We start from the raw sequence: 26,637 nt of genomic DNA, 5'->3' as shown, positions 1-26,637 counted from the left end.
TCTTCTGGAAGAGTTTTTGCCAAGAACTCTTCCACAAAAGAGTTCCTTCGCAAAATCATGCCAATGCAGATGTAGCCTAAGAGATTAGGAGCTTCATGTTCTCTTCTTGAACTAAATTGATATGAAAAGTCAAATGCAGTGGGATTATTATTTTGTATACTGTATTCTTAGACAGTTTGTGTGTCTGTGAATCTGTTCAAGAACTCCTCCTAAATGGTAAGAGCTAGGACTACCAAATTTAGTATACATCGTCCTCTTATAACAGAAAACAAGGTCAGGGTTTGATTGTGCCAGGAAAATGGGATATACCTGGAATGGGATTGTTTTCCATAACAAAAAAAGGAGCTGACAGAAGGAACAGATATACCATAGAGTGACCAGAGACGAGCACTTGGGACAGCCTACTTAAGTGCTCCTATCCTTGGTCACAGCACCAGACTTGGGGGGGGGGGGGAAGAGAGGGGGAAGAAGATCGCCCTAAATTGCAGACTGGGGGCAGGTAAAAGGAGTCTGACGCCCCACCTCCAATGAGAAGCTGCAAGCCAGGTCCAGGCAGCGTAACCCCCTCCCCCCCAATTCTCCAGACAATCTGGAGGCCAGGGCCAGCAAGCACAGCCCCCAGCCCTCCCCCCTCTGAGGAGCACCACCAGGGCTGATGTCAAGCTGCAGAGTCCAGGCCCCCACCCTGAAGAACAATGCCAGGGGATGAATCATATAGCCATCCTCAGGCACAATGCTGGCTCTGTGAGCATTCTTCACAGAAGTGGCCAGGAGGAGAATGGAGGAAAGAGAATAATCTTTTTCCTCAAAGGAAAGGTACTTTTCTTTATCTGTGAAACTAGATGGTTGTAGAACATTTGGAGGCTCTGCCAAAGCAGCAGACACAGGAAGAGGACTTTAATTCATCTTTCTACGTCCTCGATCCTGGAGTAACCAATAGTGTAAGGTCTTTTCCTCTAGTTGAGGTTTGCCATAATGCGGATCCTGTTACATGAACATCTCTATGTAAAGGGGAGCCTCTTACTTGCCCCTTTACAGCAGTTTCTGCTGCAACTGCAAACTGATGTTCTGACTACATCCAACGCAGCCATTCCATGCTTGTTTTGTAATATTTCTAGAGAAGGTTTGGGTGTGTCCAGACTGGCAAGATTTTGCGCAAATATTTAACACAAGTTTTTCCGTTAAAAGTATTTGCGCAAGAGAGCATCGATACTGGCATGTACCTTTGCACAAGAGATTTGCTTTTGCGCAAAAGCAGCAGTGCCCAGCATAGACTCTCTCTTGCGCAAGAAAGCTCTAATGGCCATTTTAGCCATCAGGCTTTCTTGCACAAGAAATTAATTTGGCTGTCTACACTGGCCCTCTTGCACAAGAACACTTGCGCAAGAGGGCTTATCCCTGAGTGGGAGCGTTAGAGTATTTGCGCAAGACCCACTGATTTTGTGCAGACCAAAGTCCGTGTTCTTGCACAAATACTCACCGCCAGTGTAGACCCTTTGTGATTTAGCTTATTGATAAGTCAATTCAGTTGATGTGCAATGCTTCAGATGCAGCAGATTATTTTCAACTGGTATCTTGGAGGTAAAAGGCTCTTTCTTCTTATCTTTTAATCAAAAACCTAAACAAAACAGAAGTTGAATTCTGCTCTATTGTTAGCCCACTATTAGATTATATAAAATAACTTAAATTGTTTTGTCTCAAATAGAAAACCTACAATTCACTTTCAGTGTACTTATTTCATAGCTCAGAGAGAGGTTGGCAAAATGTAGGGCCAGGGCCTTTTTTTGAAATATTAAATAAGCCACAAGAATATAAAAGAGTTCTTTACTTATGAAAAATATTGATATTTCTGAAGATGTTTTATAGCACTAATATTTAATTTACAGTACTAGACAGAAATATAGTAACAAATGCAAACTGGGTTTTTTTATAATTATTTTCATAAATATTAAGCTTTGGAAAGACATCAAAATAAATACTCGTCCCAGAAAGTATTTCTACTGGGGCTCTCTTTCAAATATTGTCTATCTCTCTCCATTTGAAAGTCCTTCTCCATAAGGGTAGTGTTCTTGGGATATTTTGTTCAATTTGGAGTTTTGAACCATGTCCATTAACATAACAACTTTAGTATCTATGTGTTCCTGAAGTTTTTGCATACTTAGATCAATATAATCCATTAGCTTCTTCTCCATCAGTTCCATATTTTTGGATAGGATCTTTTCCAAGTAAGAGCAAATAGGCTGCTGTTCCATTCTGCAAGAAATGCATATATAGTCACTTATTTTTAATATAGTTTCAGTAATCATGCTGGCTAACTGCAATAAAGATCCCAGAGCCTCAAAGAAGGGCACTAGAGTTCTGAAATGGATTTAAATTCTAATGTAAAAATTGTACCTCTATTGAGTATGCATTATAAAAAAATCCAATATCTTCACCCTCACTACACAGAAGGTCTAATTTTGTCCAAACATGCATCATGCAACAAACATTAATCAGTTGTATTTCGTGAAATGGCAAGATTTGCCCTATTGTAATTAGTGTGTCCATTTATCTTTATATGTAAAATGTGCAATAGATAAGGATACTAATTTTTACTTCTCTTTGCAAATTTGTGCTTAATGTAATATTAATCCAATATTTAAAATGGCAGTTATTTAACAAGAGATTAGCACACTACTCTGTACTAGGAGTGTGAAAATGTAACTGTGTACACAGTTTAACTAATGAGCCCAGGCTCATTAGTTAAACCTGCACAGTTACACATCTTCCCTCCCACACCCATCATAGGCTGCTACTTCCGTATCAGAGGTAGCAGTGGGGGGAGAGGAAGGAGGCAGGAGCCAATATGCTCAAGGAGTTGGCTTGCTGCGCGCAACAGCTTTGCCTGCACCTCTCTCCTCCCCGCTGCCTCCGATATCCCCTGCATGTAACCACTGAAAATTTCAATAGTTAGAAGAATACTTAGATACATTTTAACACCCTACTCTACTAATTTCACTTTTGCTTCCATATCCGCATAACAAACAAAACTAGGGAATTAAGAACATAAGAACGGCCGTACTGGGTCAGACCAAAGGTCCTTCTAGCCCAGTATCCTGTCTGCCAACAGTGGCCAGCACCAGGTGCCCCAGAGAGGGTGGACCAAAGACACGATCAAGCGATTTGTCATCTGCCATCTCTCTCCAGCCTCTGACAAACAGAGGCCAAGGACACCATTTTATCCCCTGGCTAATAGCCTTTTATGGACCTAACCTCCATGAAATTATCAGAAGAATAATGTCTGGGGTTTGTGCTATATCCATGTTACGTTTAAGTTATAGTGTTTATGGGAAGTACAATGTGAGTACTTAGTGAAAAATTTTTTGCAAGTGGAAGCCAATTTTTTTTGCGAAGTTACAGAAGCATCGCCAGTTACAAGTTTCAACTTGTTCTGCCATTCGGGTTTTGGTTTTTTTTTTTTTTTTTTAAAAAAAAACCTAGGTTTTCTACATATTGAAATGCAAGAGCTATATTTCTCCCACCCCCTTTTAAATATTTCAAATGTTTCCATGATATTCACCATACCCAAACCAGGAAATTGGAAAGAAAAAAACCCCAAAGAGCTAACTCACTTCCCACATGAAACCAATGCAAGGCCATGTTTCTATCAAGATGCAACAGAGGGAAAGCTAGAGTACTGCTATTTTCATTGCTACTAATGACACAATGGGCAGCATGGTTAAGAAAATTATCTTTGGTCTGCTGATATCTTTTTCCAGTTAGTAGCCTTCGCACATGCAGGCACTGGAGCTTTTTACTAGGAGATTCCAAATTATGGAAGACAGCAGGGAGGTTAAGACAGCAAAACACATATTCCTGCAAGTTTTACCATATTCCTTATCTTTGGACTTATGAATCTGGTAATATGGGAGAGAAAAGGGTAGCAGAGATTGATGGGTAAATATACTAGTGACAATAGAAGTGGAAGAGAAAAATATAGGAGAGGAAAGAGTACATAATGTAGGAAAAGCAAGAATGATAAAGGGGAAGAAAAAAAAGACACCTATAGTACTGCAGAAAAAGGTACATCATGATCTGCCATTGTAAAGAAGCCAGGAATACTATGATGGTACTAAAAGGATAGCCTATGTAATCTATTTAACAGCATTTTGAAATGTAACATTTTTATTCCTTTAAATTGCAAGGATAGGGTTTTATGGTGGATGGCTATGGAGTGTTGTCAAGGCAGGAATGTTTTATTTAACTATTACAAACAGGCACATTCCACAGGCTAGGAGAAGTCAGGTAAGTGTTTGAAGCCCAGCTTACCCAACAGCTTGAGAAAGACATTCTTTAGTTATTGTACTCTTCTCAAAATGCTTATTCCCATCATCTACCCGAAGATGGTTCACTTGACCACATAAGTTTTGAAGAAAGGGAAGCAGCAGTCCAGAACTGCACATATTTGGATTTCCACTTGCTTGCTCTTGTATTAACGATGATACCATAGCTTTATAATCATTTCCAGGAAGAGGAGTGCTTTGTTGCATAGTTTTAAATCTTTCAAGATCAAGAATATTCTCCGTACCAGGTATCCGTGGGTTCATATCAGTATGTGTTTTTAAATCTTCACAAACTGTTTCAGTTGACAGAGAACTTTTAGGAGGAAAGGGTACATTGGATTCATTGTGGAATCCATCTATTATAGGATTGTTTCCAAAGATAGATTCCTTCTTCCCAAAGATACACTGAAGTTTATCTCCAAGAGGAAAACTGTTCTAATAGAAATAAGAAAAAGTACATATTGATTTTTTTCAATAAATCTACAATAGTAACAAACATGCCCCTTACCACCACCGCCCCCCCGTGCACAAGCATTCTAAGATAAATATAGCATTCAATTCCATTCTCACCTATATAAAGCTTGCTCAGAATGAATATGATATAAAAGCTTTATCACAATGAAAAAAAAGTTATATGTTGATACTGTAGAAACAGACACTTTCCCAGTAAAGAAGCCATGTGAAAGGTGATTCATATTTGCAACATGAAGGAGTTGAAGTAGCCAGATTTTTTTTCGACAACTTGAGTTATTGAAGCAGCAATTGACTAAGTTAGGGCTCCAATACTAAAAGGTACTCCGTGTGAGTAGGTGCGGGGGTGTGTACATATAATTTGCAGGACTGGCGGCTAAATCCAGTAATAATGCTATCGGTAGGGAACAAGTTTTATTGCAAGGTTATTTTTAAAAGCAAAGAAAAATCGCAACACACCCACACAGCACAATTCTCAATACAAAATAGTGACAACTCAGTTGTCGCAAACAAAAACCCTAAAATATCTTTATAATAGTAGTCTACCATCTCAAATGCCAAGATCACTTATTTGATTTAAGCAAGAAGATTGTCACCTTTTTCTTTAGGGGTGCAGATGTGAGTTATCCACATTTGGTTAGTTTCAACCTCGAATTCCTCTACAGGTGGCTGATCCTTAAAAGTCATTGATATTTCAATTGGCACAGAATGTGCCTGCATAGATATTAAACATTATTTCCCACAGGAAATACATTACTCCTCAAACTCAGTGATCTGCACTGATTAACCTGAAGTGGGCAGATCATACCTTTTAAAATCGTCATATTATAGCAACTGCCTGTAGCTACAGATTTCAATCTAACCCCCTAGTTTAAATGAAGAAGAAGGGTCTCCCGGCATAGTGTTGGGGGTTTTTGGGTAGGGGGGATGGGAGGGTAGAAGGCTTCAACTCTGAAACTCACTTGTTCCCATGTTGGTCTGGTTAGTTTTAGTCACCTTGGCTGTGTCTAAACTACATCCCTTTTCTCGAAAAAGGGATGTTAGACACTTTGAAATTGCAAATGAAGCCGGGATTTAAAATTTCCTGCATTTCGTTTGCATAATGGCAGCCGGGCTTTTCGAAAGAGAAAAATGGCCGTTTAGATTGATTCCTATCGAAAATAAATCCCTTTTTTGAAAGATCTTTTCCCCCTGGAAAAGGGATGTAGTGTAGACACAGCCCTTCAGAGCACACTGAAATGCTCATCTATATTCCTAAGCTTATCACAGTGGTGACTGAATGAGGTTTGAAATATTAAGAAGTGTGGGAAGGTCTTTTTGTTCAAATGAGTTTGGAATATATGGGTAACACTGATACAGAACACAAAGTTTTAGATTATTATATTTTATGTAATATAAAAAGGAACAACTTGCCTTCTGCTGAAGTCGAACCATATTCATGAGTTGCTGAGCACCTGGAGATAACTTTGACCCCATGGATTCCACCATAGTTTGAACTCTATCTAGATCAACACTTGATCCTAGTGATGGAAGATCTGAGGCAGATTTTGTAGAAACTGATTTTACTTGTACTACAATTTTAGTTATGAGTACCCTTTGTCTTTCACCAATCGAAACCAGCTATTACAAAGCAAAGAAAAATAAGATTTTAGAACAAAATACTAGTTTGGAAATTAAAACAGACCCACTTAGTAGGCTTCATACTGAAATTATTCTGAATAATACTCATATTGAAAGACTGAACCAGATTAAACAAGCTCTTATCTTGCCAACACTTAAGCACATGCTTAAGCTTTATGCATGTGGGTAGTCCAAATGATTACAATGAGACTACTCACATACGTAGAGTTACAAATGTGCATGTTTGTAGCATCAACACCTAAAATTCTCATTGTGCACAAATTGTTAAACCTTTAGAATACCTCTAATTAAAAAGTGAGTTAAGAGCATTTTCCCTCCCTCTTGCACAAACTTTAACAACAACATTTTAAGACAAGAGAACCTTGGTTCAAAATCCTCCTACTTTTTAAAGAGAATATTCACACCACATCTCAGGTTAGCAAAAACTTAGCTATCATCTTCTGACTGTCAGACAGTAATGCAAAATAACCCATTGGTCAATTTAAAACAATTTTTTGGAATTTCCTACCTTAATTCTGCAAGAAGTGGTGGAGTACTCCAATTTAAGATATTTTTTGTATAAAGTAATCTTATCATTTCTGTTAGAAAAATAAAATAAATGAGCTGTGACGTCTATGGTAAATGCTAGCTACAGGAACACAAAAATAATAGCTATTACGCTGATAATGGGGGAGGAAGAAGTTGAATGCATTAGCTTTCAATGGAATATGTTGGGTTTTAACATTAAAATTCAGTTCAGATTTAATCATATGATATACATACACACAAGTACACATTGTTCCTTTTTTCCCCCCACACATGGTACCAATAGGATTTTCTTCTAGTTTTGGCTTAACTGACTAGCTGGTTCTTAAGTTAGCAAAAACATAGCTGGCCAAATGTTTATGTACTGCAATCAAAGTTTACCCCCTTTTATTTTTTCCCCTCCAAACTCCATAGGCAAATTCTTGTAGATTACGTAATAAGAATATTGACATTTGTTTTCATTCCTCTTTGCAGTCATATACAAAAGAACTTTAAAAAGGTGTTCCTAGATGATTTTTAGAGATTACTGCTGAGTTAAATAATTTAACTCACTGATAACAGTAGCTGACAGCCTTAATTATAATATGACTCAACAATGACAGGCAGGGCTCACCTGAGGAGTGAGAAGTGCAGTTTCTATGCCCACTCAATCCTTGGACTCTGCTGAGACTGTTAAGGTAGCACAAACTGTACTGGTAGTTTTTGTGATGCGGATATCTGACCACTAAAAACCTCAAACTGAGACGAATACCGAACAGATAATAGGTTTTGGCCTTTAAGATTCCGAGACTACATTTAAATCAAGTCTAAGAGCAATATAACTCATCACCAGCCCCCACTCCAACCAGATAGTTTCCTTTTCAAGTGGTTTTAATAAAGCAAAATGAAGACCCTTACCTCTCATTCTGAATGGTGCAGACATTCTGTCCCCTACCAGTTCCATAATATTCTTCTCCTACATATACTTCCATGTTTCTTGCCCCACTTAAAATTCCAACATAGACTATTTCCTCCGATCCATGAGGATCACACTGCAGATACAGTAAGCAGGGAGTTTCAGTTTCATCATTTAAAGGTCTCTCCAAAACCACAGAGTTCTCACTAGAAATAGAAGAAATTATGTTTAAGTAACTTAATTACATTCTATTTAACCTGGGCTTTCCAGCTAACACTCGTTTGTTTTTAATTTAGAACTCTTCTTGCTGACTCACAGAAAAATAATTAAAAAAACCAAACCAAATCCTCCCTGATGTGGCCCCTGACAGAGGAGAAAGACTCTCCCCACATTCCCCTGCACACCACAGCCTACCAGGCCTACCCTAGTAGACGTGTGGGCCAGCACCTTGGTGGGGCGGGGTTGCGGGAGGGAAGGCTAGCGTGTCTGTCTTAGAGGCCAGAACCAGTCAAGTCAGGGGCCAAATCCGGCCCAGGCCTGAGGTTCCACCCCCGATGTAAAGTGACTCAGTTTTTAAGAGCAGTTACATAATCTATATCTTTGTAAGTGCAGTATTTACCACTTTACTTTCAAAGCCCTATCCTTGATGAAGAACACGCAACACGTACAGACTCTGTGTTATGTTTACAGTGCACATTTCACAAACTTCAAACTTGCTGTGGACCTAGTTTGCAGTGAAAAATCAAAGGCTGTGCCACAGCTAAAGAAAGTTTTGCTCACTTAATACTGTTGTCAATGTCGGGGGAGGGAGGGGGGAAGAGACCAGTACACGTGTGCTATCAATATATTTAGTTATACACAGGGACAGGCCGACCTTGAAATCCACTCCTCAGTGCCCCTGATGCTCCAGTTCACACAGGCCATGCTCCGATTACCATGTAATCCGGTCTCGTTATGTCTCTTTCCATTAAAGGAGACAGCTCACTCAAACAGCAGCAGAGGCATTTGCCTCTTGCGCTGAGGGAAGGGCTGCAGCCCCCGCGAGGGGCCAAGCTACACCTGCGGGGACACAGCGACCCCTCACTGCGCGCACAGGTGTCTGCCTCCCGCCTCAGCAGCGCCCCGCAGCCAGGGGGCAGGCGTCAGAAACCGGCCCAGCCGGGGCCCACCGCACCCAAGACGAGGCTACTGGGGACTCCGCGGGGAGGAGGGGTTCAGACTCGCGCCCTCGCCCGGGATCGAGCCTCCTTTCCTCGCAGGCTGTGAGTCCCGCGGCGTTTCCGGGCGCCCCTTACCCGCTTTCGGGCGGCGACAGCGCCTCACCGCCGCTGGCTCCCTCGGGAAGGAGGCAGAGGATGTCCTCCAGCGCCTCGGGAGACGAGGCGGACGCGCACTCCCAGGAGCAGCCGGCTGCCACGCGAGAGCGGCGGACGGGGCCATTGGCGGCGCGGAGACCATCGTCAGCTGCCTCAGCGCCCGCCAGGCTCCCGCTCGCCATCGCAACCGCCCCGCTGGCTGCCAACCGTCCCCTGCGGGCCGCCGGGCAGAACGGCTTTCCACAGAGAACATGCTCCCGGCCGGGCACCGTTCCGGCCGGAACGCCCGCCTTTCAACGGTCATGAGGCGTGCGCGCCCGGCCGTTGATTGGCTCGGAACCCTCCAGTTCTTCCCCATCGAAGGCGTCCAGCCCAGGGGCGCAGGCGCACTTTCCCCCTGCTCCCGATTGGCTGGTAGGAGTAGAGCGGCGCGTGCTCAGAGCGGCGGTAGAGCTCGCTTCCGCACCTGGCTGGTGCGCGCGAGTGAGTGGCGGTGGGGTGTGAAGCGCCCTGGGGGAAGTAGCTGCGGGTAGCGAGTGGCTGGCAGCTGCACCCTCCTGGGCAGAGTATCCTCTAATTTCCCCCCCCCCTCCCTGTGGGGAAAAGAATTCTGACATGTGCACCAATAGGGAGACGGTGCGTGGCTCCTCACTTCCCTATTGGTGCACATAACAAAAGTCATGTGGCTGGGGCGGAGCTCAGGGATTGGATTGGGGGAAGGGGCTCAACTGGGGCAGAGGGTTTTGGGGGGGCGCCGCGAAAGGGCTTCAGTTGGGTGGGTGTGGGCTAGTAGATAGTCAGGGAACGAGGAGCTCAGGTTTGGGGCAAAGGGTTGAGGGTGACTCCAGCTGGAAGAGGGGGTTGGCTTTGGGGTGATGCTGGGGATGAGGGGGTTGGGTGCAGGCTGTCTCGGGGATGCGATGGAAAGGGAGGACTCTGCTTTCTGGCTCTGCAGCAACACCTCGACTGGGGTGGGAGAAGTGTCTCTCCTAGGGCCTCAGCCTGACAGAGGAGTTCCTATCCCTCCTGACTGGAATAGATTGGTGCTGAGTGTTTGCATGGCTATGCAGTTCAGAAGGACTTTAAATACAGGGTTTGGGATTACTAGGTCAGAAGAGCTGTTGGGTGGAAACCTTACAACCCTGAGCTCCATTCTGTGAAAGTCCCCATAATACTAACAACATGGCCTCAGCCCAGGTTTTCTTTGGGGGGAGGCTATATGCTCCCTCACTGGGCATAGGCACAGACCTTGGGAAGAGGGAGGACATAATGATTGTAATGCTTAAGCCTTGCACCTTGAAAGATTTTTGTACATACCTTGCATATCTCTGCAGTTCTGTTTGCCTTCACTCAAAAAAGGTATATTGGCATTAGAAAAGGTACAGAGAAGGGCCACTAAAGTAATTAAGGGTATGGAACAGTTTACATAGGTGGAAAGATTAAAAAGATTGGGATTACAGTCTGTCTCCAACTAACAGACCGATTACGGACCAAGCAATTGGTCGTAACTTGGTTTGTTCGTAAATCGGACCCCATTGATTTACATGTGACCGCGCTGTTCATAAGCGCGGATCGTGTTCATAACTTGGGGTCTGCCATTTACGACACTTTTGGTCGTAACTGTGAACTGTCGTAAGTCGACCGTTCGCAACTCGAGGACTGGCTGTATTAAGATATTAAAAGAGGGGGAGAGGATATGCAGAGATCCATAAATCATACCTGGTATGGAAAAAGTATATAAGGAAGCATTATTTACCTTTTTATATAACACAAGAACTAGAGGTTATCCAATAAAATTAATAGGCAACAGTTTTCAAAAAACAGCAGGCAGTGTTTCACACAAAGAACCATCAACCTGTGGAACTCTTTGCAGCAGCATGTGAAAGCTAAATCTATCACAGGGTTCAAAAAAGAACTAGATACATTCATGGAGAATAGGCTCTTCAGTGACTATTAGGACGGTCGGGGATGGTGTCCCTAGCCCAGAGGTGGGCAATAATTTTAGTGAGGGGGGGCACTTAGTGAATTTTGTTATGTGGTCATGGGCCAGCTCCACCCTGGAAGGGTTTGGGCCTGGGACAGAAGGGGCAGGGCTGGGGACTGTCAGCTTGCAGGGGCATGGCCAAACAGGAATATGGATTCGCTTCACACAGAATCGATTAGGGATAGTTGCTTTTATTAATCTCACTATGTCACTACTATAACAGGGTTAATGTTGCCCTATGGTTACACAGCTACTACAAAGTGACACATCAATAAGCACAGGCAGAGCAATGCATAAGCGAGCAACAGGCACTTAGAAATGCTTACTCCCCTTCAGTCTGCGGGAAGTCCTGTTCCTTGTCACCTCGCACCAGGCCACAGTGGACATAGCTCCAGCTGAGGGAATCCAGGGACCCTCCAAGGTCTAGGTCCCTGGTGAGACTCACTTGGCACAGGATTCCCTACACTAGTTACACTACAGTTGTTTACTGGGTGTGCACGTAATAGTGATTATTAACCAAAATGGTCAGGGACACAGCCCTATGCTCTGAGTGGCCTAAGCCTGGGAGTCAAGGGCAGGATTGATCGCTCAATAATTGCCTGTTCTGCTGTTTCCATCCAAAGCATCTGGCATTGGTCACTGTTGGAAGAGAGGATACTAGGTTATATGGAGCATTAGTCTGACCCACCATGGCCTTTCATATGTCCTTATATATATTTTTTTATCTTTAGGATCCTTCCTCATATAGGGACTATTCTATCTTCAGCTGAAGTCAGTATTAAAACCTCCCTCTACTTCAGGAGCCTAGCATCAAATCTTTGCTCTCTAAGGCTGTGTCTACACAGCAGCATTATTTTGGAAAAACTGACGTTATTCCGAAATAACAAAGAACAAGTCTACACTACAAGCACATCTACACTTTATTTTAAAATAATGTTGAGCCGGAGGTCTTCTTACTCTGACTCCTGTAACCTTCATTTCATGAAGACTAAAGGAAGTTGAAGGAAGAGTGTTCTTCCTTTGACTTCCTGCTGTGTAGACAGCGCCAAAAGCCGAATTAAGCTATTTCAACTTTAGCTACACAATTGGCGTAGCTGAAGTTGTGTTGCTTAGTTCAACAGTAGCCCTGCTGTGTAGACATGCCCTGAGGCTCTGATTGTGTCATTATGTAATTTGACAAAGCAAATTATTGTTGCTACTGCTGTTATATAATTGCAATGAATTTTATACAAACAATAGGTATCCTGCAGGCTAAATGACCCAGAGTCAATCTGTAGAGACATATTTGAAAAGTGTGTAAATGGTAATTAGGTCCATCCCCTGGTAATTAGGCTAGAACTTTGAAGTGTAATATATATTCTTTGAGAATTGAGGTGATACTAATTGTATATATGTACTTATATCTTGTTATCTGTTAGCCATATAAACAGATTGTTCCTGTCTGTCCCTACAGTTATTGGTTCAGAGATCAAAAGGAAATATTAACATTTAAGTGAACTGTAAGCATAATAATATCTCTGAATTCATCATCTTTTTTTTAAATGTACAGCAAATGGTGGAAAACTGGCAAATGCCTTATGTTAATTCTCACAGCTATCATGGGTGATACTTAGGAAACAGGTCTATTTAAAAATCTCAATAATTGCCTATTGTTTTTCTGAGCTGTCAAAGAAGACCAAGAACTATAAGAACGTCTGGGATCCAGATTTCTTATGATCTCAGATCTGCTTGAAGCTTAAGCCCTAAATTCTGAGATCTCCAGTCCTATCCTGGATTCACCATGAACATGGTCATTGGATTTATAACCTATGAACTATTTCTGAAATAACTCGTTGCAACTACAGGTTTCACCACCCTAAACTGGGACTCTCCAGGAAAGGAGGGCCAACAGCTAAGAGCCCCATGCATGGCAGGGCTGGTAGTAGTGGGGCCAGGTCCTCAGCAGCCTGGTGGTACTGCTGCCCCACAGCAGGGACAGAGCTGCAGCAGCTGTTAAGGCTGTTCCCCTTTCTAGCACTTCAAGCATAAAAGGTGGGAGCTTGTAAGAGACTTTAAAATACCCTGCCACTAAAGGCGTCTGCTGAAGAAACATAGATATCGGTAAAGAGAAAAAAATCTCTAAAACCCCTAATAAGAACAAATTCATAAATCACAAATGCAATAGGTGTCTTCCTGGTTTGTATGAAGTCCTTGTTTACATGGGTATTCAGAGAATGTGTCTGTGCTCTATCAGTATATGGAAAAAATGAATTTCAGAATTCCTAGAAAAATTGCATAACAAAAGTACCACTTTATCTCAGTAAAGAAAGGAAAGAAGACTGTTCTGCATAATTTTCCAAAATGATTTGTACAGTTCATCTAAATTGAAATAAAAACTTTTTCTTTTTTTTTTTACTTAGGACTAAAATGTGCATATAAAAAGTCATCAAGATCATTTTGCTTTTGGGAACGTTAACGGTTGACTCAAAATATGATTTATGATGCCAAAGTTTATTGTTAACTATAGCATCATTGTAATTACATTCTGTTGCATTTCTGGTCAATGTTTGTGATACCTGTGTATTCAAAGATACAATATTTTTATATTTTTCTGAAATAAATATCTTACAGTAAAAAATAAAGAACAATTACAAACTGAACCCAAGTAATCTGCATTTGTCTTATAATCTTATTATAAGATGCATTTTTTAAGGTGGTTCATATGAACTCTATAACTTAGCTTATATGGTGCTTTGTTTTCCTGTGAACGTTCGAAAGTAAATTGTTGCTGGTCTCTGAATTCTGGACTTTGGTCTCAAAGTTTCGTCTTGTCATCCTTACGAAGGGAATCACAGCTGGCCTTCTCCAATCAGCGTTTACAATCATGTTATACTGGGTTTGTTGTAAGTTGTCCAACCAGTTTTTGTCAAATGCAATGTGAGAAATTTGACTTCCCTCTTCTTTGGGAGTGTTTGCTGACATACCTGAAGTACTTTTTCAATGCTATTTATTGTTTGCCTTGACAACAAAAGGTTCTTGTTTTTCTAGTTCCTTCATTTAGGGGAAACTGCTGGTAAAAACGCCATCCTCAGTAACACCGTGTTTCTGAACATCTTAGTAGTTGTGTTTTCTCAGATAAACTTAACTATGTTAAAATGCAACTTACTTTGGTTTGGTTTCGGGCTAATATTTATTGGAAAGCAAGTTCATACAGCAGGTGAGCTTCAGTTTTAATTTTTAGTCAGAAAGATGTTACAAGTTATGTTTGTACACAAAAGTCATCATCCAGAACTCTATTCAAGCAAGATTCTTATACAAGTCCCGGAAAAATCTATTGACTGCAGGATGAAGTCTATGTAGTATGTATTTGTGTGTGTGCATGTGTAACATGTAAGTATGGTATGTTCTTTTTCTGTGCCTTTGGTCAGCATGTATAACAAGCAGTCTTGCTTGTTTTTATCATCTGAACAGACTGGAATTCTGAGTATAATTATATTAATAAGCTTAATAATGCACAGGTGTTTCAAGTAGATGGGTTTATGTTCCTTGATTTCACTTCATTGTTCTATGGTAGTGCTTAGAAGCCAAAACCCCATCATGCTATGCTCTGTACAAAGTATTGATTGTGACAGTTGGAATAACTGTAGCCCTTGTCTGTGATGAATTTCAGGTCTTCTGTGATGTGAGAGAATTTCCCTGAAAATAATTGTATATTTCTGTTGGATTTCCCATTTTATACTTTCTTATTTTCATTTAAAATTTATGGAACATTCATTATACACCTGTATATTTGTGACTCAATTACATTAATATGTGTACTTCCACTCCCCTTCTAGTATCAAGATACAGGCATTCCCCGGGTTACATGGATCCGACTTACATCGGATCCCTACTTACAAACGGGGTGAAGCAACCTCGCACTAGCTGCTTCTCCCCAGCAGACCAGGGAGACACAAAGCTAGCGCTCCCCCCCCCCCCCCAGCAGACCAGGGAGACGTGGAGCGGCTTTTCTCAGCAGACACCTCAGCTTGAGAATAAAGGACTGAGGGAAGTGAGGTGTGGGAGAATAAAACTGAGCTCTGGAGAAATGTTTGGCTAGAGTTTCCCCTACAATATGTACCAGTTCCGACTTACATACAGATTCAACTTAAGAACAAACCTACAGTCCCTATCTTGTACGTAACCCGGGGACTGCCTGTATAAATTAGTAGAAATTGTTTTAAAAATTAATTTGGTGATGTACTGTATCTCTGATCATGCAGCATTATAGAGATAAGTGGATCAATAAATGATATATGCTTCCATTCCAATGCTACACTTTTATGTAAAACAGACTGAGAGAAAATTCAATTTTTATTGACAATGGGAATGCTCATGGGTTAATGAAGGGAAGATTTTATTCAATATGTAGAAAATTAGCTTCGTTGCTGCACTAATTTGAATCTCTAAACCCTTATTCAGTGTCCTCTGTAGGTTCTGGAAAGCCATCTGTGCCTCATTTTTCTCATCTTTAAAAGTGAATAAAATACCTATCTACCTCATATGAGGGAGAAGGGGCTTGTGCAGGTTAGTTAATATTTATCAATATTTTGAATATGGAAAGCAACATACAAGGAACAAGTAAGCGCTAAGTACTAATATTTTAGATGGCTATTTTTATAAATTAAATTACAAAATCTAACTATTGAAACAATAAATCCTCCCAGCGTCACAAACTCCAAACATGTTTGTTTGCGGAAGCCATGTTATTTTAATTGTAGAGTCCTTAGTAATATTGTACTACATTCAGTTCTTAAAAGCCTTAGAGAATTTAGTAGGAAGAAACCCTCTACAGAAATTGTGCTGGAGAACCCTCCATCACCTCTGTGAAGAGAACATTATTAATTTTGGTGTCTCTTTGGATTGCTTCCATGGAATTTTCTCTGTCATGGGTGATCTTGCCATATATTTGAAATGAAATTCTCTTGGCTTATTATCTAGACCACAGTTCAACTGGGGAAAGGCTGTTTGCTTTGTTAAAATTAATGTATAATTTATTCTCCATTGGCCCCTCTAGAGTCAACTGGAGACTTTCTGTTGACTTCAGCAAGGTTAAAACCAAACTCAAGTGGGTAGTCAAACTGGAAGGAAAGGTCCTTGAGTAAAGATCACCATTTGAATCTGGTATTTATGTTAATGTAAATCTGTATTGCCAAGATCAGAATCTAAACAGATTTTTTATCTCCAGCTTCCTGGTTAATAGCTATTCCACTGAAGTAATTCTGAAATAATGCAGAAAGTATGTTGGAATAGTGAGCAGTGATGACTAACAAACAAACAAAAAGTCATTGCTGGATTAGAGGTGAAAGACAAAGTGAGGAAATAGGATTGTAAAAGTAGTGAGAGGGAGGAGTTTTGGGACCTTGAAGACAAAGACAAGAAATTAAAGTTTAATTCAGTGCAGAAAGAGAAACCTGGAGAAAGTAGGGTTGAACCAAGGGGAATGTAGGTTTGATAGTTGGATAGAAAGATAATTTCGGACTGATTTAAATCCAAAATAAAAACACTGAGATAACACAAAAACTTCAAAGGAGTAGCCAAGTTAGTCTGTAATAAGAAAAACTTAAGAAACATCAAATAGTCTAGTAGCACCTTAAACACTAACAAAACATGTAGATGGTATCATGAGCTTTTGTGGACGCAGCTCACTTCTTCAGATAACACAGGTTTTTTCAGCTTTATTTCTAAAATTGTCATCCCATAAGAACATAAGAATGGCCGTACTGGATCAGACCAAAGGTCCATCTAGCCCAGTAGCCTGTCTGCCGACAGTGGCCAGCACTAGGTGCCCCGGAGGGGGTGGACCGAAGACAATGATCAAGCGATTTGTCTCGTGCCATCCATCTCCAGTCTCTGACAAACAGAGGCCAGGGACACCATTCCTACCCCCTGGCTAATAGCCTTTTATGGACCTAACCTTCATGAATTTATCTAGCTTCTCTTTAAACTCTGTTATAGTTCTAGCCTTCACAGCCTCTTCTGGCAAGGAGTTCCACATTTGTTATGTTAAAGAGATTATGATATAGACTTTTCTGGGCAGGTGGTATGTTGAAGTGTGCAGTTAATAAGTGTTTGAAAAAATAAAAGGGTGCACATGCAAAGCTCTTATCTTTCCCATGATTCTTCTTGCTCTTGAGGTTGCATCTCCACAGCAGCATTATTTCAAAATAACAGATATTATTCTGAAATAACAGTGCGAGTGTCCATACAGCAATTCCATTATTTCAATATAAATTCAAAATAATGAATGGCCTATTCCAATTTCTGTAAGCCTCATTCTATGAGGAATAACACCTATTCTGAAATAGTTACCGGTATTTCAGAATACCAGAAGTGTGGATACTCCACTGCTGCTATTTTGAAATAGCTCCTCCCCAGGGCTATTCAAAGTAATTACTCCCCAATGCCTCCTGAGCTTCTAAATTGAGGTAGCACGTCCACATTAGGGAAGCCTGCCTCGGAGTAATTTTGAGGCTTCCCTGTAGTGTTGACATGCTATTTCAAAATAAGCTATTTTGCAGTATTTCTCTGGAATAGCTTATTTCGAAATAAGCGGGCAGTGTAGACGTAGCCTGGATGGCCTGAGGCTATTTTAAGTTTAACTCTATGAAAATAGATAAATCCCGAATCCTGCAAAGATTTGCTTATGTGCTTAGCTTTACACATGTGAATAATCTCTTTAAATTCAAGGCAACTTACATACATAATACAATTAAATCATACCCAAAGTTTTCCAGTTTGTGGTCTAAATTGACAGCTTACCTCCTCCCCCTCTCCCAGTTGTGCCTTATTTTGCTTTTTTTCCATTAGATGTTAAATAGTTAGGAAGCCATTGAAATACAGAGTTTTTTTGTATTTCAATGGCTTCCTAGCTATTAAACAACTTATTAACTTTCACTTTGCTAATACATACCCATAATTTACAAATCAAGTTTTCTTAGCAAAGGTTTAATAGCAGAGGGCTGAAGTCTAGTATAATCAAAATGTTTATGAAATATACTATAGAATAATAACAATCATTCTTAGCACTTAGATAATGCTCTTCATCTGCATATTCCCAAGTGGTTTTATGAATTATTATACTAAAAATTAATACTGAACTACACTTGTCAAATAAAAAATGTATACATTTGAATATGTTAACTTTTTTCTATGTATTGTGTATTAATTCTCAAAATGAGTTAATTCACAATTGGAGTTGAGTGAATTTCCATTCTACTTCCAGGTAACAATTAGACTCCGGATTCTAAAATGGGATGAGGGGGAATCATTATTTTAAAATAATTGTACACTACCTTCCCACATTTTCTCCTATCTTACCACTATCAAATTATTTTCAGTAGTAATATTTTACACCTATTTGGTGCCATTTTTGCCAGATTTTGCCAAGCAACTTTACAAATTATATGTACGGTACTCAGTAAAAGTAACACTGCATTGCTACTATTTCTTGGGTGGGGTATGGCATCCAGGCAAACATGTAGCATTGTATGTATCCCAAGGCATAAGGAGAGTACTATAAAATATGGATTTCATACATGGATAAGTTAATTATTAATTTTATGTATGTCAGCATCCAGGCATAATTTTCTGCCTAGGTCTGAAAAATAAAATAATCTCTAGTAGAGTTAATACAGATTGTGTTTATGTAAGCAGTGCATGATAGATGTACTAGAATGGTTCACAAATTGACAACCACTAGCAGCTAGCTAGTTAACAATTGATATCAGGTAGTGGAAAAAGGAGTTCACTTAATGCTATATATGTTTTAAATACTCTTCGAAATAATAAAGCAAAAAAAAAGGCCTTTAAGTGAGTATACAATCAAATGTACTTTTAGATGAAATAAGAAAAATTATTAACAAGATTGTCAATCTGTTAAGAAAAAGTATATCACCATTATTCATAATTCAGATGGTACAAAGATTGAGATGTTGAAATTTCAAGTGAAAGTATTAAGGCATACTCGAAAAAGAAGTGTTGTAAGGATTAGCTTCATGACCAGAGTTGCTAGCCACTTCAGTAACCTCAGGAACCTGTTAATAGATAAAATACAGTATATAAATTCAGCTTAAAAAACGCAGGCAAAAGTGAGTTTAACTGCTTTATTGAAAGGAAAAAGACAACAGTAGGGAAAAAAACCTATGCAGACAGAAACCAGTGGAATCTGGCAACCCTATGCATGGGCAATAGTAAATAAAATGTCTCGTAGGCCACACATAGAACCCTGATTGGCCACATGCGGCCTGCAGGGCATAGGTTGCTCACCACTGTCTTAGTCCAAGCCCTACAAACCCAAATCTGCTGACCTGGGCCAGCTGGGGGAAAAGGGGTGAGGAGGGCAGTTTAATTGCAATGTTGACATGCCTTTATTGGCTTTAGATGCAGTTATGGGCACTCAGCACTTCTGCAAATTAGCTCCTAGAAGCCTCAAACTGCATACCCAGAAAATGAAAAACATCCTGGTCGCCTGTGAAAATTTTCTTTACTTGACTTGCCGAGCATAGCATAGGAATATAGCCATGGCAGGAATAGAAACCAGTTTACTATGGCAATGTTTCTCAACCTTTTTTTTATAAAATACCCCTTTTTAAAAAAAAGTTATAAGTATCCCCTTTAAAAAAATTAAATTAGAAGTACCCCTAGTACTTACAGTTTTCAGACACACACATTTTTTTTCTACCATTGCAACACATTTGTTTAAACAACTTAATCATAGCTGGGCAGGCAATGAAATTTTTGGGTATAAAAAGTACAAAAATAATAAAGCGCTGTACAACTTACAACAAAAAATCAGTTTTCTCCAAATTTCAGTTGTGTCGAAGTACCCCCCAGACTTCTCTCAAGTACTCCTAAAGGTACTCGTACCACTGGTTGAGAAACACTGTACTATGGCATTCAACTGCCTTAACGATGAGCCTATTCTTTCTCTTCCTGCAGTTAGCTGCCCCTGATTAAACTGATTTTCTATGGTGACCATTGTGAGCAAAGTTTGTGTATTATATACACTTTCTATTTCTTTAGAGATTTTAAATGTTATTTTTAGGTGCAGCCTCTCAGACATCTAGGCTTTCAACATTTGAAATTATTACTCCTCGACATTTGACAGGCAGAGAGAGACGTCATACGTATTTACATGAGGTTTGTTTTTCTATCCAAACTTATTTTTCTGAATTGTAACTGTTAATATTGCACTACAGCATATCTAAGGAATACAACATACAGTGTAGAATTGTAAGTAATCTCTTCTAATACTTGTCAACAGGATCCATATTTGTGATTGTATTTACTGTACTCTAAGAATTGGCTTCAGAACAGGCATGAGAAGGTGTTCTCAGTTCACATCACACAAACCTCTAGTTCAGTTGTTACCTTTGTCGGCAATCTTAGCAGAGACAAAAATTTGAGTGACTATCCAGAAAATTGCAAGATGTTTTCTTTGGGTCAAATGAGACAGTTTACAGAAGTTTGAACTGACACTGTCCATGCTATGACTGTTCTTTGACTAACCAGAGGACTTCAGTCACCCTAATTTTTATTCTGTACCATAAATAAAGGCCAAAATACCTGTATTGCACAACTAGTCCTATTAATTCCTTGAAGATAATTGAATAAGGGGTGATGAACTTGACACTAAATTCCCTAGAAAGAAAAAAAATATTAAGGGACGTCTGAGATAATTTTTGCCACCAAGTTAGAGTATGGTAATTGCCAAGGAAATACTGGATAATGGATCAGTGTATTCATCTTTTGATGAACTGACCTGTGGAATCTATTTAAACATTGTTTGTTAGACTGTGATGATTTGCATAAGGCGTTATATTATAGTTGGGCCTCAGAGACTCTGTTTTTGCTCTACACAATGAATAATTTTCCTGCTCTTTTTGTAATAAAATATTTAAATGAACCATCTAAGGTGTAAGATAAATTACATTGATATGCATGAACTGTATTGACATTACAAGTAATAACCAGATATTAAATATTAATTAATTATTTTTAAAGACTGTTTTTAATTTAAGAAGGATAAATAGTCATGTGAGAAGAATACAGATGCTGATTTTACAAAAGAAGAGATGATTTTCCACATTTGTCTCGTTTGGATGATCCCGTACATTTTTTACGGCATAATTATTAAAATGCAGCTGTTTGGATTGTGATTTTCAAAAGTGCTGGGTGGCAGCCTAAATTTACTCCGATTGGAGTCAACAGCACCACTCCAATTGTCTTCTATTACAATAGAGTTAGGCCAATGCTGAGTGCTTTTTAATAACCCACCATTAATAACCTATCCATTTGAATTTTTATTGGGAAATCACAAAAATAATCATTCCATATTCCACTCGTTATGATAAGACAGTCCATTTTTTAAGCACAGCTTATTCTCCACTTATCCCATACAATTATTTTCAAAAGTCCCATGGTAAGTTTTATGCCAAAAGCTTTAGTAGTATGTCTAGTGTCCATTTGAAATGAGATGAAAGTTATTGTTTTTCTAAGTGTATTGGAGGAGATGTTGTAATGAAAGATGCAACAGTTCATCCCATCACCAACCTGGCTTAATAATTGAATCACAGAGGCCCTGCTTCATCAGTCGAGACAAGCTTTGCTCAGCATAAAGTGTAGGCTGTAAGCTACCTTTGCACTCCTTGGATTCTGGGTTCAGTCAGGAGCTAGTTTGGTTTTTGATACAGGTAAATATGCTTGGTTGCCCAAGACTAGCTAGAGTGCAGCTCTGTGTTCACACTAATGCTACATCCCTTGGAGGGCTGGGGAGTGACAGACTGCAGTTATGCTGGCTCAGTGCTAACATAACAGAAGTTGGCTATTTTTTGGGCCAGCTTTAATTACTCCATTATTTCACCCTGATAAATTATTTAGGGGCATTTGCTTCTGAAAGCATAAAACCCTAGACTGTTAGTCTGGATTTACCACTGCTGATGGTTATTTTCCGATCTCATATTAGCATAAGTTTATATTGTCACATTTTCATAAAAGACTCTATTAGGAGAGTAAAAAGTCTCAGATGGGTAGTCGTGTTAGTCTGTAACTTAGAAAAACAAAGAGCAGTCCTGTGGCACCTTAGAGACTAACAAATATACCTTAGGCCAGTGTTTCTCCACCAGTGGTAGGAGTGCCCTTAGGAGTACTCGAGAGAAGTCTGGGGGGTACTTCGACACAACTGAAATTTGGAGAAAACTGAATTTTTGTTGTAAGTTTTACAGCACTTTATTACTTTTGTACTTTTTATACCCAAAAATGTCATCGCCTGCCTGGCTATGATTAAGTTGTTTAAACAAATGTGTTGCAATGGTATAAAAAAATTGTGTGTGTCTGAAAACTGTAAGTACTAATTTAATTTTTTTTAAAGGGGGTGCTTTAAAAAAAAAGGTTGAGAAACACTGCCTTAGGATATGTCTACACAGCAGTGTTATTTCGGAATAACTGATATTATTCCAAAATAACATAGTCCGCATCTACACTACAAGCATTTATTTCAACATAATATCAAAATAATGTCAAGCTAGAGGACTTCTTACTCCAATTCCTGTAACCCTCATTGTACGAGGAGTATGGGAAGAGTGCTCTCTCTCAGACTTCCTGCTGTGTACAAGCACCAAAAGCCGAAATAAGCTATTTTGACTTAAGCTTCACAATTAATGTAGCTCAAGCTGAGTAGCTTATTTCGACTTTAGCCCTGCTGTGTAGATGTACTCTTAGGCTGTGTCCAGACTCAGGGGTTTTTTCGAAAAAAGTTCTCCTGCATCTAGACTGCAGCCGCGTTCTTTCGAAATTAAATCAAAAGAACGCGGCTTTTCTTTTGACGGCGGTAAACATCATTTCACGAGGAAGAACGCCTTTTTTCAAAAGTGCTTTTTCGAAAAAAGGCATTCTTGAAAGCAAACAGGGCTTTTTAGAAAGAGAGCATCCAGACTCACTTGCTGCTTTCTTTCGAAAAAGCGGCTTTTTTTTTCCGAAAGTTCCGCGTGCAGTTTAGACGCTCTTTTTCGAAAGAGGCTTGCAGTCTAGACATAGCCTTAGAGACTAACAAAAATATATTGGTTACCTTTTAAGGGTACATCTACATAGCACCCTTAGCTCAAAATAAGCTATGCAATTTATACTATGCAAATTGCGTAGCTTATTTCAAGTGTATTTCTAAATAGCTTATTTCATAATTTGGCGCTGTTTACACAGTGCCAAATTTCAAAATAACTTGCTTTTCCAAAATGCCCCTTAGCCCTCATGGAAAGAGGGTTATTGGTATATCAGAATTAGCTGCCCGTTATTCCAAAATCTATTTTGAATTAACAGGCTGCTACAATAGACACGGAATAATTATTTTGGGATACTTCTGGTAACCCAAAATAGCTCCGCAGTGTAGATGTACCCTAAAATGCCAGCCTAAAGGACTGCTTGTTGTTCTAGTAGCAGAGTATTTTTTCATTCTGCAGGTTGTTTGCTTTTCTGTTGTGAATTTTCTATGAAATTTTCTAGCCACACATAATGTAATATGTCAATAAAAATAAAGTTAAGGTGGGTTTACTATCTTTTGTTGGATCAACTCATAGTATCTTTTTACATTTCCCAGACCTGAAAAACAGCTCTTTAGAAGTTTGTCTCACTCATCAACAGAAGTTGGTCCAATAAAAAAATATTACTTCATGCACCTTGTCTCTGAAATATCTTGAGACCAACACAGTTACACAGCTCTGCATATAATAAAAATAATGCAGGGAGTGCCACTATCACTGTGGAATATACAAAGCATCAGATTTTAAGAATTCCTTGCTTTGTATATTTGGTGTATACCTAAAACATTGAAAAAAGTAGTAGTAGTGCCCTTTTAGGTTAGAGAAAATATGACTTCATGTTCAGGTATGGGACTGCGTAATCAAGGGATATTTTCTTTTGTTTTGTTTCCAGGAACATTCAGATGATTATCGCACTTATTCAGTTCAAACTGCAAGTGGAACATACATCCTAAAATTAAAGAAAAATAAGTAGGCTATGCAATATTCTAAGATACATTTTAATTTTGGGTTTTACTTAGTAGAGACCACACCGAAATGTTACTATGTAATGAAAAAAAGGTGGTTATAAATATTCTATAAAGGAGCTGGCTTGAAAACAGATAAAAGAAAATGTTACTGTATTTAATTTTTAAAAAATTCGGATGAAATTTTCACTTAGCACCGCTGTAATATAAGAAACAGCACACCAAAATGCATATTGTTAATGAAGATTTATTACAGGAAAAAAACCTCACTGAAAAATAAATCAGTGCAAAATTAGATTTCTGCTACCTATTTTTGTTAATTGATGTGGAATAATTCATCTGATTTTGTTTGTATCCATCTCCAAAACTGTATACTGTAGTCCAGCCACTTGTCCAAAAACTGAAATAATGCATCAAGCTAAAAAACAATACGTATGTGGACTCTTGTAAAAATATTTTAAAAGTAAATTACTCAAAATGATTATGCTGATTTTTTTCTAAAAAACATTTCACACTGTGTCCTTCTACAGTATTTAATAGCAATTTTAGCATCAAAGTGCTACTCTCAGAATGTATTGCTGAATATACTACTTGATGTATATATTGTCAGAGACCCTTGAAACAACAGCAATTTATTTCTGTTTTCAGAAAGATTATTAGTGAAGATTTTGTACTATATACATATAGCAAAAATGGGAAATTGGAGGCTACCCATTCAAAAATCAAGGTACTGTGCTTATCAATTTTTATGTCAAACTGTTTCATTAGCACAAGGGAGCCAAATTTAATGACACCAAATGCTGTCATAGGATGCATATCGATTTAAATACATTTTTATACAATAAAACTTATACACAACCATTAATGCTGGATGCATGTATATCTTTCCTGATATAGGCATAAACAGTCACTTGTGTTCACAACAATGAATTAAGGCTCTCATAAACCAATTAGAGAATAATAGAAGGTTGTGTTCTTGAGCACTCCTCCTTTAACACAATATTTGTATGCCATTATTATTGATAAGTATAAAATAAGCAAGGTTGCCTTGCTGTAATCTTAACTCTTAAGTATGATTAACTTGTTGCTATTTATGATGACAGTGTCTGCTGTAACCCCTGCTTTCAGAAATATGTGTAAAAAGGATGCTCTGGAAACTTAATGTAAAGATTGAAACTAGGTTATTTGACTATACAGCCATTGTATAAAATACTTTTTTGGATCAAGATGCAAATATCAAAGTTACCCAGTTTTGAAGCCTTGTTTCAGAAAAACACTTAAGCTTATGCTTAAGTTTTGTTTCCTGCTCAGGAAAGCACCTACATAGGTAATCAACTTAAATCATGAGCTTTCAGTGGAACTTAAGTGTATACTTAAATATGCTTCCTGAACAGGATGTTTTTTCCCATGCAGGCTTTTAAAAAAAGGGCTTACGTGACAAAGAACAGGATGGACAGCATAGTCCCATTGGGTTTGTCAGAGTCTGGGAATGGGTTGAATTGGGAGTTTCCTCTCACTTGTAAAGGAGGGGACATTTTTTGCCAATTATTTTACCAATGAAAGGCCAAAATCTGCTGTGCTTAGTCATAGTAGTAATCCTATGAAAGCAAATGGAGACAACTTGTAGAGTTCTGAGTAAAGCTGTTAAAATCTGGCTCTAATAAATAAAATAATAGGCAAATGAATAGTCTGGGTCTTTCACTTGAATAAAAATTACTATAAGTAATTAATGATGTGGTTTAATTGTGTTTCAGACATACTGTTATTATCATGGAGTTGTTGAAGGAGTTGCTGATTCTATGCTTGCTCTTAGTACATGTGAAGGCCTTAGGTATTATTTTTTGCTTTTCACTTTTCAATGTACCATTGACTGATTACCAAAAAAAATTGTTGTTCAGAATCTCCATTTTTTCTGCATAAGAATAAATGAATGAATCCAAGAGTGGTCAAGTGTAACCCTACACAATTTCGTAATGCTGTTTTTCAGGGACTAGGGTGCGGATTTCCAAAATGCTGAGCATTGACTTAATTTCCCTCCCATTGATTTCTGTGGTGAGTGGTTGTAGAGTTAGGGTAATACCAAATACTTCTGAAAATTCCACCTTGATGTTCTAATGTGCAATACTGCACCTTGTGCTAAGCACCTTGATGGGTTTAGATCAGTGTTTTCTCTAAGCTATGTGGCAGTACAGCTTCACAGGTGATTAATCAGCCCTGCCCAGTCAGTCAGCTCTGTGCACCTGAGCCTCTGACTGAGTGGTGCTAATTAATCACTTGTGAAGCTGTGCTGCCCCACAGCTTAGAGGGAACACTGGTTTAGGTAAAGCACAGCAAGTTGGGACATGTAGCCACCATAGGTAGAGCTACATCTCCCTATTGGCTGCAACCTGTTCCATCACACAAACAAAACAGATACAAATTCCTAGTCCAGTTCTCACTTGGCAAAGTTTCAGTATTGTGAAGTC

General features: G+C 39.1%; 2 protein-coding genes across 5 annotated transcripts in view; one reads left to right on the top strand and one right to left on the bottom strand.

Annotated features, from left to right (window-relative positions):
* Nucleotides 1–1,807: 1,807 nt before the first annotated feature.
* On the bottom strand, nt 1,808–9,507 carry C8H10orf88 (chromosome 8 C10orf88 homolog). Its single transcript, XM_075935316.1, has 6 exons — nt 9,150–9,507; nt 7,857–8,060; nt 6,943–7,012; nt 6,207–6,413; nt 4,309–4,757; nt 1,808–2,253 (listed from the first exon to the last, which is right to left on the bottom strand). Exons 1-6 carry the CDS (start codon nt 9,350–9,352, stop codon nt 2,025–2,027), a joined length of 1,362 nt encoding a protein of 453 aa, XP_075791431.1. The 5' UTR covers nt 9,353–9,507; the 3' UTR covers nt 1,808–2,024.
* A 506-nt stretch (nt 9,508–10,013) lies between these two features.
* Nucleotides 10,014–26,637, top strand: part of LOC102450996 (disintegrin and metalloproteinase domain-containing protein 9-like) — a 57,980-nt gene continuing 41,356 nt past the window's right edge. Inside the window, exons 1-5 of one of the 4 annotated variants that reach the window (XM_006136089.4) lie at nt 10,014–14,350; nt 20,219–20,313; nt 24,100–24,176; nt 24,821–24,899; nt 25,927–26,003. In XM_006136089.4, the coding sequence (XP_006136151.2) occupies nt 14,281–14,350; nt 20,219–20,313; nt 24,100–24,176; nt 24,821–24,899; nt 25,927–26,003 (398 nt within the window). In that variant the 5' untranslated portion in view covers nt 10,014–14,280. Of the gene's footprint in view, nt 14,524–15,337; nt 15,700–20,218; nt 20,314–24,099; nt 24,177–24,820; nt 24,900–25,926; nt 26,004–26,637 lie in introns of those variants that run through there. The other 3 variants (XM_075935311.1, XM_075935312.1, XM_006136094.4) reach the window with 3 other exon arrangements.

The sequence above is a fragment of the Pelodiscus sinensis genome, chromosome 8 (assembly GCF_049634645.1).
Source record: "Pelodiscus sinensis isolate JC-2024 chromosome 8, ASM4963464v1, whole genome shotgun sequence".
Classification (NCBI taxonomy): Eukaryota; Metazoa; Chordata; order Testudines; family Trionychidae; genus Pelodiscus; species Pelodiscus sinensis.
This window is presented reverse-complemented; position numbering and strand designations above follow the sequence as displayed.

Coding starts and splice junctions, on each gene's coding strand:
- C8H10orf88 (XM_075935316.1), bottom strand. CDS start 9,352: ATGGCGAGCGGGAGCCTGGCGGGCGCTGAGGCAGCTGACGATGGTCTC. Junction 6,414..6,942: donor CCACTTCTTGCAGAATTAAG/GTAGGAAATTCC, acceptor GCTTTGTAATAG/CTGGTTTCGATTGGTGAAAG. Junction 4,758..6,206: donor TGGTTCGACTTCAGCAGAAG/GCAAGTTGTTCC, acceptor TATTTCTATTAG/AACAGTTTTCCTCTTGGAGA.